This window comes from Acanthisitta chloris, unplaced genomic scaffold, assembly GCF_000695815.1.
Source record: "Acanthisitta chloris isolate BGI_N310 unplaced genomic scaffold, ASM69581v1 scaffold6873, whole genome shotgun sequence".
Classification (NCBI taxonomy): domain Eukaryota; kingdom Metazoa; phylum Chordata; class Aves; order Passeriformes; family Acanthisittidae; genus Acanthisitta; species Acanthisitta chloris.
This window is the reverse complement of record NW_008664271.1, coordinates 27,355-41,062: the sequence shown is the minus strand read 5'-3', so window position 1 is coordinate 41,062 and position 13,708 is coordinate 27,355. Positions and strand designations below refer to the sequence as shown.

The 13,708-nt window shown below is 39.3% G+C and overlaps 1 protein-coding gene across 1 annotated transcript in view; it reads left to right on the top strand.

Annotated features, from left to right (window-relative positions):
• LOC103798989 (kinesin-like protein KIF26B) overlaps positions 1 to 13,708 on the top strand; it is a gene marked incomplete at both ends in the record, with an annotated part of 29,600 nt that overhangs the window by 15,761 nt on the left and 131 nt on the right. The window contains one exon of the mRNA XM_009071280.1: positions 13,676 to 13,708. This exon is cut by the window's right edge and continues 131 nt beyond it. Coding sequence (XP_009069528.1) covers positions 13,676 to 13,708 — 33 coding nt within the window. The remainder of the gene's footprint in view (positions 1 to 13,675) is intronic.

The following is a 13,708-nucleotide window of genomic DNA, read 5'->3' as shown; positions in this document are numbered from 1 at the left end:
AATTACTCTATCTGCAAGTGAACATGCATGAAATTCCAGCTGAGAATGGACAGTCAGCATGTTTGAAGTTCTCAGTGTACAAGGACCCTAAGGGGTAATGTGGGAATGTCATCTTCATACTGTAAAGCTGTCAAAGTGAAGATGGATTATGATGGTTCCTGCTAACCAAAATGCAAATTACATATACTGGGGAAAGATCATTGTGTGCACTTGAATTAAATGCTAGGTCAGCTTCAGATAATGTAGTGTTCAGTTAGAGCCTGGAAAATTTAGCTTGGATCCTTTCAAGGATTGCAAATTGAACAAGGCCATCTGAAATAAATAATTTGGATGGAAGCCATCACAGAAGTTGCAGCAGATGAGAGGAGACAAAACCATGATTAGCTTGGAAAATAGAAGTAGTCTAGGAGTATAGGTAAAAGCTGAGGATGTTCGGTGGTAGATATTAAAGATCCAACCCATTAAGAAGAGTACCATAGCAAGTGTGTGGCCTGATGATCACAAGTTGACCCCTTTGTGCCACTGAAAGGGAACCAGAAGAGGAAGAGCCTCAGTTACTTATGATCTGCAGTATGCACCAACAGAGCTCAATTTGATGTTTTGTTGAGGCTGTGCTAGTCCTCTTTTTTGCTTTCGTTAGCTGAGAGGACAGTAAATCTAGAGCAAACAGAAGACAGTGTATCATAACTGAGCACCTTGTCAGCCTATGGAATTCACCCCAGGAAGCAGCCTCCAAGTAAAATGCTTATACCTGAGTGACTTTTATAACTGCTAATCACAGCTGTAATTATGCAAACTATGGTAATAGGTCAACCAAATTTATCCTTAAGGTATTCACCTTCAGAGCAGGAAAGAACTGTTTCTGTCCAACTACTGGTCTCATTTGAAGGCTCTTCTGGCACCTTTTGAGTTCTTTTCATGTATTCCTGTTAAAAAAATACGATTGTTGCTGTCATAAAATAATTTTAAAACCTCAGTAGGACATTTTTATTAATAACATGAAAGTGAGAAGTGTTCATGTATTGTGACAGAGATTAGAAAGACCAACCTTGTTAAATTTATAGAGGTCACTCCTGCTGATGCAGAACTTCTGCAGAACTGCCTGTTTGGTTTTTCTCTTAGCAACTGCATGCTGACTCCTCTGGAAATGAGACGATTTCATGGCTGCTCCCATTAGCACTGATAACTGTGATCTCATCTTCATGTTGGATGAAAGAAGGAACATCTGCAAGGGACTATTTATAGCAGAGACAGAAAAGGAGAAGGCAGCTGCACAAAGCCAGAGGGCAATGCAGTTTAGCATGACTGTTAGAGTGTGAGGTGGTGGCTTAGGTTTGTGTGATTCACTGCAAAGGTGGAAGTTGACGCTACATGCTGGTTCCCCATGGGAAAAGAGGAGCATGATATTATGATTTTTGGCTTGAAATGTTGATTGGTGTCAAGGTCTTGCAAGGTATTTGCATTGACAAGGTATGCTGTTGACTTCTCAAGAGTAAATCAACATCTCTGCTTGTGGGAATGAAGTAAGAGTGTTTCCTAGGCAAGTGCAAGGCTCACAGTTCTGAGACTTCCAGCTGGAATTCAGCCCCCCTGAAAGTGCCTTTCTTGCAGCACCACTGTGTTGGTACTTTTTGTCTTTTCACTTCTGCACAGCCACTTGTGTGTGTTTGGACCAAGTAATAGCCAATTCCCTGCATTTACACTTAGCCCCCCTGCTCCCATCTGAACATACGGTGTAACTTTTCAGCTGCTCTGCATTCAAGCTCACAAAATGGCTCCTGTTCTGGCTGTCCTAGCCTAATCAGAGTCCTAGGACTCAGACACATGAGCAGCTTGATAACTTTTTAGCAAGCTTACTAAGATACGGTAATTGTGAATGCATGTTCATAGTTTATAGCAATTTCAAGACAATTTGACTTGGTTTCTTTGACTTCGCCCTAGAAAAGTGATTCTAAGATAAATCATTACTACCTTGCATTTGCTACAGGCAAAGTGTGTGTATGGGGACAGCTGTTATGACTTAGCAGAACAACTTATTTCAGTGCCTGAGCCCTCATAACCTCATACAATGTCAGTTAGTTTTCAGAGAGAAAACTGGCTCCTAGACAGCATTACAAATGGTGAGCTGAATTGTTCACCTGAATGCAGCTTTAGTGATTATAAGTTCATTGCGAGCATTTAAGCTGATAACTTCATTTTAAGAGCTAAATTTCATGCAGAGAACTGAGTACTTTGCAGTTCTAACTGCTTCCTGGGGAATCAAGCCTAAACACAGGAAGCAGAAAAGATGTTTCCTTCTTCAGGAATGAGATAAATTGCTATTTTTAGAATAAGAGATTTTACCTGACAAAGGCTAAGATGTGTTTTAGAATTGATAGAACTGAACTGAAACAGAAGGGAGGGATGCATCAACCTAATGACAAGACACTAAGATCTGAACGTAGTATTTCTTTTTTAAAGCTTTCTTTGCTGCCTGCAGAAAAGTGTATTTTTGTGTATTTTCAGAAGAGCTAAGAGAACTTTGAGCCTTAGACTTGGCTTGAGAGACACAAATTTAACAAAGCGTTCAGATGTGCACCTTAAGTTTTATTCCACTAAGGATGGATTAGGATATACAAGACTCTCCTCAGAGTCCTTTCATATGCTGAACTGTTAATATTTCAATGAGACACCAAAAGAGAAAACTGTGTAAGCGGTATTAACAATCATTGGTGTCAGAGGTTAACTTGTATTTAATCAGGTTTTTTAAAAGTACTTCTATGTGAAGATGATTTAGGAAACTGTATGGAAAAGGATGTTACAGAATACCTCTTAAAGCTTAGAATATTTGAGTTGAGAAAGTTTTGGGTTTTTTTTTCCTCCCCCAGTCTCTCAAATTTCCCAGGTTTCTAAATTTCTATTTTGAAAATATGCCTGACTTCTAAATTACTATTTTGTCAAAATTTCAGGCCTCATGCAAGGTTCAAGTCCTCTGGTTCCTCCCTTTGTAAGGCTACATTACCGATAGTCTAATGATCTGACACTCAGAGACAACAATTCATATTGTTGTGGTATCTGACAGCATGAATATAATTAAACCTTTGGCAGCAGTTTACGGAAAAGCTGATACTCATAATTTCTTTCTGATGGGGAAGCTGCAGGAATGGTACTAGTTTCTAAATAAATTCAAGGCATTTTCTAGATCCCTGGGGGTCAAGCCCATGTACCTTCCTATGAGCAGCTTGGTAGGAGACCCATAGATGTGTACTGATGTTATCCCCTCAAAAGATCTGATCTAGAGGTGATTGTGTGTGGATGGAATTTGCATTATGCTACATTCTTATGCAGTAATCATTTTAGGAATCTTTAAGCTTGTCAGACTTTTTTCATACAGGAAATGAAATAGTTCTCTCCTTGTGTTATCTTGGTAGAATTTGACCATGTGTCTTTTAAAGAAAGATTAATGATCTAGTTCATACACCTATGTGTGGAAAAACTAATCATGGTTTTTATCCTGACTCTCCTGCTCGCTACAGAAAGAGGTTCCTTTCTGGGTCAATAATGCCATTTAAGTTAAGACCACATGCTGACACACTCTGGTAGCTTCCAGAGCTGTTCTTGTCAACTGACAAGTGAAAGGTCAGTGGCTTACAGATTGTTGTTTGTGATAGAGAAACAGCTACAGTAAGATTTGAACTTCTTATGATGTCTTGACACTGCTGGCAGTTAGTAACTGATCAGAGAAATGAAAGTTTGTTTTCATAACAAATGCATTACTCCTGCATGCAGTGAAATAGAGAGACTTGTGCCTCGGCTTCATAAGTGCAGTCCCTTCATTTAGCTGTTGCCCCATGTGTATGTGTGTACAGACGCAAGTTAGGAATACTCATCTTTCACAGTCTGCACACACACTTCATTGCTGCACTACTTATCTTAGCACAATTAGTCTGGCTGCTAAGGACTCAGAAGGTAGCTGATGCAACAAGGGATTACAGTGCGAGCTCTGAATCTGGATGTATGAAATCAACTTTGAGCCTCACAAAAGAAAGGCCTTTTCTCTTGTAAAATGTTACTAATCTGATAGCAAATAAGTCACAGTAGAAAAAGATCCAATTAATTTCCAGCTTCACAGCTTTCTAATGCAGCAAGACATACAGGTAATTAAGAGAATTAACAACTTCATAAAAGTAGATTTAAAAAGACTTCTGAAAGCCAGAGCAGCCTCAGCTTTCTCACAGATTGCTATGTTATTGTTGTCTTCTTTACAAGAAAGGATGCAGTTTTATTGTGTTGCTGCACAGTGTCTTTTTGCATAGCTAAAATGTCTAGAGACACAAAATTGAGCACAGAACCTCTTTGCTAGCTGACATTCCTATTTTTCATTTACAGAGTCAGTATAGGAATATGCCAGCTGGGAAACCTTACATTGCTGTTCTATCTGCAGAGGCTTGACTGGTGGAGCTTTGTGAATGAGAGGTGTATGTGGGCCTAGCTAATGGTGCTTTACTGGTTTACTCAGAAGGGATGTCCCACAGACTTGCAGTGGTTTGCCTGTGGGGAGTGCTTCACTGAGGGACCTCTGGGGTAAGGAAGGTGAGCAGCTTAATACTCCAGGATGGCTACTCAGCATGTGACCTTCTTGGGGAGGAATAGGAAAGGCTGGCATCATCCATGGACATCAGAAAACATTGAGGGTGTTGAGAAAGGCATGTTCTGATAGCTATTGTGGTTTTGTAACAAGGTAGAAAACAGTTTCATAATTAAGTAGTAGCCAATAAATAAAACTTGCATGCTGTACCACTCAGACTAAAAGAGCACTGCAGACTAGAATCTTCAACTTCTGTATAAGGGTTGAGTTTACTCAAGGCATATATTTGCTGTCCTGAATGGTTCAGATCATTAAATTTCCTCTCCTGTAATATTTTTCTTTCCTCCATTTGCTTTTCTGATTAGTAAATATATCAAAACAAAGTGAGGGAGGAAGAAGGTGGCTTGATTGGTACTATTTCAGAATCTATGCTGATTTCTTTTGATGTAGCCATGGTACTAACTGCTCCTTTTGTGGACTAAGTAGTTCAGAAGGGCACTGCCAAACAGAGAGAACTGAATTCATTACTAAGCCAGATCAAAATGAGTCTATATGCTTCATGTCTCAGTGGTGCGGGTTGCTTGGGAATGTGAATCAACTTAATATTTACCAGTTTTTGTCTATATGGGAAATTGCTGATCAAGCAAATGAACCACTGTCATGGGCTGAATAGAACAGATTTCCTGTTTTGTAATAAGGCTTTCATTGTTGCCAGTGCAAGTGTTATTTGGTCTTGGTTTTGTGGGGAGTGTGCTGAAGATAGAAGTCACAGATTTTTTTTTTTTTTTTTTTTTTTTTTGGGCACTACTGTTGCACTGCATTGGTTTTGCTTGTTTTAATTTGCTTTTCATTTCAAACCCGAGGGAAGAATGTGCACTGAGTGAATGAGTGAAAGTAAGAAGGAAGGATGCTCAATGGCAGAGAAAATAGTGTCACTATTTACAACGGAAAATACAGCCTCCCTGATGTAGCCTCATGGACTATAACCCTTTCTGTCCGACCTATGAGCCGTTTGTGCTCCCATGGCATGGAGTGTTTATATAGTTGTATGCTGAACATTTTGTCCAGAAGAGTATTGTGAGATACTGTATCAAAAGCTTTACTGAAATCCAGAAAGACTTCTTAGGTCAATTAGGTGGGTTGCTTTGGTGTAAAAGGAAATAAAACAAGCAGGACTTTCCCCTCATGAAGCCATGCTGGCTGTGACCAATAACTGCATTGTCCTTCATGTGTTTTTCGGTAACTCCAAGTATAATCTTCTCAATGATTTTACCAGGAACAGAAGTGAGACTGGCAAGCCTATGGTTACCACAGTCATTCCTCTTATCCCTCTTGCAAGTTGAGATGGTATTGGCCAGCTTCCAGGCAATCAGGACCTCTCCAGATTTCTGTTCAAAAATTATCGTGAGAGGTCTCATGATGACATCAGTCCGCTCTTTGAATAGTACGCTTGGATCAAACCCATCAGGCTTCATTTTTCCAGCTGGAAAAAACTCCACCTCTTTTGTAAGACTGATATCTTAAGAGTAAGAATTGGAGCAAAATTCCCATAGTAGAGAAATTCACCAACATTTTGATGTCTGATCAGCCACTAAGTAGCTGATCTTGAGACACTCAGTGATTTGTGGCAAAATATTTTATTTAATTGGCTCTTGAGTGTGAAATGGAACTAAGTGTATCATAGCAGCTTTGATGGGAGGATGTGCCTCTGCCTATGAAAACTTGGATTTCGTCTGTGCTGAGGAGTGCACCGGATCTGTGTTAAAATTACTACTGCTACTACTGCTAACATGGGAGGTGGCTGCAACAGTCAAAGGTCACCTTTCTTTTGGACAGCAGGAAACTGGAGGTTGCAATTAAGCTCTATGTGCTGTCATGGCAACGAAGTTATGTTTAAATAGAAGTTTATGCTGAATACATTTTGACTCTTTCTTGGTAAGCGCAAAACATAATCAACATTCTTGCCATGCTAGTGATTTCCCCTTTGAAAAACTTTGTTCTTTCTAAGGTGCACTGTTTTGCATTTAGACACAATCTGTGCCATTACAGTGGTCACTTCTGCTAGATCAATATTTCAGATTTTGTGTGCACATTTGGGTAAAGTAAGAGCAAAGTGTGCCCAAAGATCCTCCCTAGAGTTTCAGTATTCACAATGAATAGTGAGTTGCCTTTGCTAAGCAGCATTAGTATGTCTACATCCAAGGAAGAGTCTGAACACATTATGAATGTCTTTGTTCAGCCTCTTTCTCATAGAACACATTCTTTTGACAAGGAAAGGACTGTCAGGATCTGATGTCTTGCTCTTGTTCACACAGAGTCTGTATCAGCGGTTGTACTGATCTCTAGCTATAGCAGCTTAGTATTTTACTATAAGAGAAAAAGGTCATAATCAAATGGCAAGATGCTATTATGCCAGTGCCCTTAGCTACAGGAACTTGCTACCCTTTCAGAATTATTTTTTCTAAAGGTGGATTTTGTCCTGAATAATTCCTTAAATGTTTCCTCTGTTGTAGTGAGTGATTTGTCACAGATGCAGACTGTCCTTGGTACTCCGTGGTGAATTAAAAGATGACTGACTTAGCAAATCTCCACCACTTTCAAGTTGCTCTGATTGAATGGTGTAATTGTTCCTTTTTGTCCTGTGAAGATGTGTTAATCATTTGACGGTTGTGTGAGTAGCACAAGACTCCTATTTCCTCTACCCTTCCACCCCTAAAACCCCACTTCACTTTACTGGTAGTTCAGTAAACCCTCTACCAGATTTACCTCATAGCACTTGAAGCTATATTTAACAATGATATTTGAAACTGACCCTTAATTATTTTCTTTTCCTATTTTCACATGCTAGCCTCTCTCAACAACACTCTAAAGATTCTGAAAATGAAATAGAGTAAAAGTTTAATTATCCACATTTTTCTTTTTATTCTTTTTCTTTTTGTTACTGAGTACAGTGGATCCCAGCTGTCACCTTGTCCTTTAAATGCTACCAAACAGAAATTTATGCTGCACATTTTTGTTACTGCACAGAACTGTGAACTTCCATGTTAGGCAAAAGGGATGAAGTCAGTATTACCAGAGGGCCTTAGAGATAACAGCCAAATTGTAGAAAGAGAGCCTACTACTTACTGATTAAATTCCCTGGTCAAGGGATGCCTTTTCCACATGAAGTAGAACTTCAGTATTTCCTTCATTAACCTTTCTTCTCAAGAGACTCAAGAAGTGTCAGCTCCTGCTCTGTTTGACAGACTGTCACATCAGACAGTGAACTCTTATACACTAAAGAAAGTGGAAGAATTATTTCAGTTTTCAAAATTAGTTTGTAAATTAGAGTCTTGCCTCCACCTGTAATAATTAGTAGGTCAAGCCAAGGAAAAACAGGGTCACCTAGTTCTTGGGAAAGATTTGGTTTTCTATGCATGTGTCAGACGAAAGATGTGAGTGATGTACCATGAGTTGTCTCCCAGTGCTTGTTTCATCATTCCCATAGACCAGAAACCAGGCTCCTTGAGTCAAACAGGAAGAATAACTTTATCTTGTTATGACTGAGAGTAAATGATGAGCCAAAAGGAGCTGGACATAAGGTAAAAGATTAATATTTTAGAACAGCCAGAAAACCTGATTGTGCGTAATGGAAAACTTGATATTAAGCTGTTAAACTTGTGTTATAAACAGGTCTATAAGAATTTATGATGTTTTTAGTATGCTAAGGCTTTGACAAAGTTCTCCTTTTGTGCTGCCCTCAACTCATCTTTAAAAGGGGAACCTTTTTCTCAGTTAGTGTAGACATTTGCTGTCTAAAATAATCCAGGAAGCAATTTCACCAGTATTTATTGGGCAGAAACTTCAGTACTGCTCTGAATAAAGAGTGGATTGCCAAAGAAGTCATTCATGAGTGTATGTGTGTTTATGAAAGAGAGCTTTCTACCTTCAGTTTCTTCTTCCTGGTGAGTTTCTCTCCTGAGATTAGGAACTCTGGACACTGAGAATTGCTTTATAGTTAATTTGAACACAGATTTGTATTTTGAATTTAGCTTCAGACATGAATATATTTCACACATTTCTGTGCATCCAGTTCATTCATCAGTTACTGATGTTAACTGGATTTTGGGGATGTTTTGAATTGCTTCACTACCTTCAAAGCAAAAAATATTTCACATCTTTCATGAATGATAACTTCCATTGGTATAGTAATTTCAGTTGGGAGTCCTCAGTTAGGAGCTTTAGAAACATTAATGAGCTTGGCTGTAAAATGCACTTATGTAAATATAATTAGCCTCATACTGCATGACAGCAAGTTTTAGGCACAGAGTGACACTGTAGTTGGAATAGGAAGAGAATCTAGCCTGGCTGACACCTGTGGTTTAACTACAAAGCCATCTTTTTCCTATGAAGTAGAGAATTTAAATCATGACTTACCTCTAGCTCTTGCTGTACATTGTCAGAAAGCAGTGAAAGGAGGTTAATGGTTGCCTTGCATTTACGAGACAGGAGAAAATAATGGAGCTTTGGGAGGGACATCCGTCTTGTTCCATGTGCACCTAAAGGTTTTTATTGAGGCATGAGAGGTTGCGTTGTTCCATGCTTTGTCTTCTGGTTGCTTATCCAGGCAGTGATGTGCTGCCAACAATTCTATAAAGGAATTTCTCAAAATGTCCTCTTTACTAGTCTTAAACCTCATGTATATGCTACGTGGGTACTCACAGAAGAGAAGGGAAGGAGAATTTAGGAATCAAGTCATCTTTTCCCCCTTAAATACAGAAGCACTAGTAAGAGAGACAGTGACTTCGAAGAGTCAGATTTACATGAACTGTGCTTGCCAGGCACACATTAGTGTGGAAAAAGAGAAAAGTTTTTTTTAAAAAAAGCCTGAGTTTATTAATGCTCAAAGTGTAATTTTCAACTATGCCTTTTGAATTGGGACGGGGGGAAAAACCATTCTCCAAGAGCTTTGGAAATGTCTCTTCTGTGAGTATTTTTCCTTAAGTGCTTGATATCCTGGATGATTTACTCAAGTTTGTGTATGTGTGAACTTTGGTGAGCAAGGTCAGAAGAGACTGGAGGACAGAGTAAATGAGATGGCATGATTACCTTCAAAAGTCCACTCTTCATCTTGGTTTAGTAGTTTGAATGATTTCTGTACTCTCCAATCTATGAGGCAAAAGAAAGAAATGCAAAATAATTGACTTGAATTCAGTAGTCTCTGGATATATGAATTATCTGGGGCTCTCTCTGCCCCCTGCTTTGTGTGTATTGAACTTTAGGAATAAATGAGGATTTCTTAGTCAAATATTGTGGGCACACATCGAGGTGTCCATTGAGGTACTCAGTGTGTGGATTGAGCCACACATACAAATTTGTGTAGTATAAACAGTACTCTGAAAAGTGTGGGATGCAAAAAGATTCATGTCCTGTGCCAGAATTTGTCATAGCACCATCTTTACCTTCATTTCCACTGGCTATGTAACCAAAGGGATATAAGGAAAAGATAGCAACAGAGTGACTTGAATTCCTTCAAGCAAAACCTGTTGTTGTGTTAGAGGTTACAAGTGTTGCAGTATCACAAGGTACTTCTATGCGCTTTTATCTGTGTAACAGCAAGTGGTGGTGCAGGCTTCCCAGATTAGGAATTAGAGAATGTTTGAAATTCAAGGAAATATTTCAGCTTTCATTGCTTCTGGAGGAATTTCACTGTTGAAAAAAGTCCCACATTTTTAGAAAGTGAAAAAGTGCTAAAATTGGAGGTCATTCCTGAATTAGGTGTTCCTGGATGGTGGTTTAAGCCAGTTCTTATTTGTCTTAAGTTTTCTGTCTTATGTTAGGTAAAATGAAGTATGTGCCCATTTTGGTATCCCTGTAATACACTGTTGACTAAGAAGTGTTTGTGCTGAGGAAAAGAGTAAATCAATGGAGCAGAGGGACAGGCAGCGTATGTACATTTGGAGTTCAGTTCTGAGGCAGTTCATGCTGAGAAACAGATTTTTTTGCCCAGGAAGTGTGCCAGCATCAGTAAGGAAACCAAGTAGTGGTTCTGGACCCTCAGGATCAAGAGGGTGCTTAACAAGCACAACATGCTGCATTATGAGTGTCCATCCAGGGCACCTCAAGGAGTGCTCTGAGGAATGCTGCCTTTTGCAGATGATGCGTCACTGTCAACAGTACCTTCCTGTTTTGTGCAACAAAGCAAGTGGTGTGAATGAACAGGGAGGGGAGGAGAGCTGCTGCCTGTCCAGAAGGCTCTGGTGGTCAGTACCATACAGATGTTTCACAGCTTGCAGTGTGAGCAGCTGACCATCCCTGTAGTACTTGGATTGTTGTGCAGGACACACTACAAAATAGCAGTACTACTGAAAAGCCTACATTTGTATGAAAATGACCCCATTCTGCATCTGTCCATAGTAGATACAATTACTAAAATAAGTGTTATTTATTCTTCTTGTCTCAGTCCTGTGGATTGTATGGTACTCCACAAATACAGAATTTGTAAATATGTTTGGTTATTTCCAGCTTCTTCTTTTTACTATAGGAAAAAGCGGTCTAAATAACAGATCTTCATCCCCATTTATTAAAAAGCATTAGCATTCCATTCACTGACTCTGAGTGCATAGGTGAGGTGCAGTGCTTTATATTGATATCTTTCTAAAAGAATCTCATGTCTCTTTGGTAAGTGATTATATTGGAGTGCTTACATTTAAGAACTAGTTATCAAAACCCCAAGCATCTAAACAGCTTCTGAGGAAGCTTGAGAGTAATTCTTTTCAGGCAATGGACCCAATCAGTTTGAGGTGTTTATTGCTTTGTGCTGGTCACATTAGTAGGACTTGTGGGTGGGACATGGATCACCTGAAAGTATATGATTGCAGAAACCATCCACTGTGGTATATGCCCATGTTTTGGTGGATGTTTTCTGGTTGTCCCGAACACCAAGACGTACAAATCGTTTCCTGTTTTGCAGTTGACTGAAATGCCTCTCTCAAGCCTCGCTGTGTTAAAACTTTAGGGGATCTGCTGACACCAATACATATGTACTGGATTGGCTGTGGAAATTTGTATTTGGAGCTGCAGATCTTTATTTGGCAGAAGATGGGGAGGTTATGATTGCAGTTGAGATAAGTCAACTCAACTCCTTAACTGCAGTCCAGTTACTATGGGAGTACCACTTCTAGTGATACTGTCAAAACCAGTAGTTAGTTAATGATGATCCATCCTGATTTCAGACGTATGAATTGGATGAACTAAGATGAGGTCAGGTTTATATGTGTATTCTACTTTGAAGGGAGAGCTTTTTATTCTGTCTATTCGGCAGTTCTCAACATGGAAGATGATAAATTTTGTTTCAGGATAATTTGAAGGGGCAGGGCAGAATCTTATGCTAGGTCATTGCAAATGTAAATAGCTGAGTTAGGAAAAAATTATGTAATATTTAAGTAATTATTGCTTAGTGAATTGAAGTGTGTTCGATGCTCCAAGTGGACAAACATAGGGTAGCAAAACACTGAAGAACTGTCTGCCTGCAATCTGAAAATGTAAGGATTCCTGGCAGACAGCCTAAATTCCGGCATTTTAACAGTAGTATGAGATGATTTAAGTCCAGGATTTCAGCTATAGCCTTCCAAGGGCACTGCTCATTCAGTGTAGTGAATCCTGTAAATTAGAAGGGCTCATCATGGGATTAACATGATGGGGGCACTTTCAGCAATTTTACTGGTTCCTCATAAAAATAGAGTGGCTAGTTTAGCATTCCTGTTCTTGAAGTATTGCTGTTGATTGGTCTAAAAGCACATTAAATAAGGATAAACACTTAGACTATCTTCTTAGCTATAGTAGAATGGACAGCAATTCTCTATGAGAGAAACAGAGGTTGCTTGGTAGTTGGTCTAAAAAACATTCCCATATTAAGTGTATTCCCCCTCCTAAGTAAAAATCAGTTCTTCAGCTTTGCTTTTCATAGCTGAAGTGTTTTAACAGCTGAAATAAAGCAAGCATAAGTGGAAAAAGAACTACAGAATGATGTCAGGTACTTTTCTTGATGTGCCTCACAAAGATGTTCTGGTGTTATTGTGGCGATAAATAGAGGCATGAAAACTGAAAGCGCACAGGTGAGAGACTGCCTCCTGCAAACCTTCTGCAGGGGGAAGGAAGCTATGCCTTGGATGATTGCTTGCAATCATTTGGGAGGGTTCTTTTTAGGCATATGTTACAATTTTGTGACATGCAAAAGCTGTTTGTGATTGAAATGAGGGAAGGAGAAAAGGGAAGTTGTTAGGAATTGCACAAAGTACAGTAGATGACATTACATCTTTGTAAATTCATGCAGAAGAAGTTAAGAAACTGAAATCAAAGTTTTGGAGGAGGTGCTTCAGTAGGGCTGACCCAGCTTTCTCTGAAGTCAGAAGATCTCTCAGTTGATTTGAGGGGAGCTGGGTCAGGTCTGTTTGAACTCCAATTCTTTTCCCAGACAATGAGAAGCTGAGATGAGACTTCCTAAATGGGGGAAAAACCCATTAAGTGTGCCATCAGAAGAATGAAATCACGAGGTGTTTAAAGTCTTTTAAGAAAGCCAGTGAAAGTGAGCAGTAGTGATCTCAGTTTTCCAGAGAGATGATAAATTGTCCAAGATCCCAAGGGACTCCTTCCTATGGTGTGTGTTTGGTTTGGTGGAAAAAGGTCAACAAAAATACTTAATACACTAGTGCTATGTTGTTTTACACAGGCAAAAAAATGTTGGGTTGGGTTTTTTTTCCCCTCTTGAAGTAAAATATAAATATGTTACACATATCTAAGCTGTCTCTCTTGTACCCTGAGGTAAAACCAAGCAAGGATTATGGTTTAGTCTTTCTTTTCTGTATGGATGGAAAACCAGAGACATGATTGACATTTTTAGTGACAGGATAAATTTATCCCATTAGTTTTAATGCAGACAAGGTTAGAGCTGAGCTAAAGTACTGTAGATTAGCATGAATGAAGCAATAAGCTTGTTCACAGAGCAGCAAGGAGGTAGTGAATGAAATGCCTCTCTTACTCCATCTGCAACCCAGAGACACTTCTGGATTAGGAGGGGTCAACTAGTGAGCTTTAGCTGATGACACTTGTGTCTTTTTCTGTCTTCAGATATCTCAGCTTATGACAGAGACTAGTCGAGAG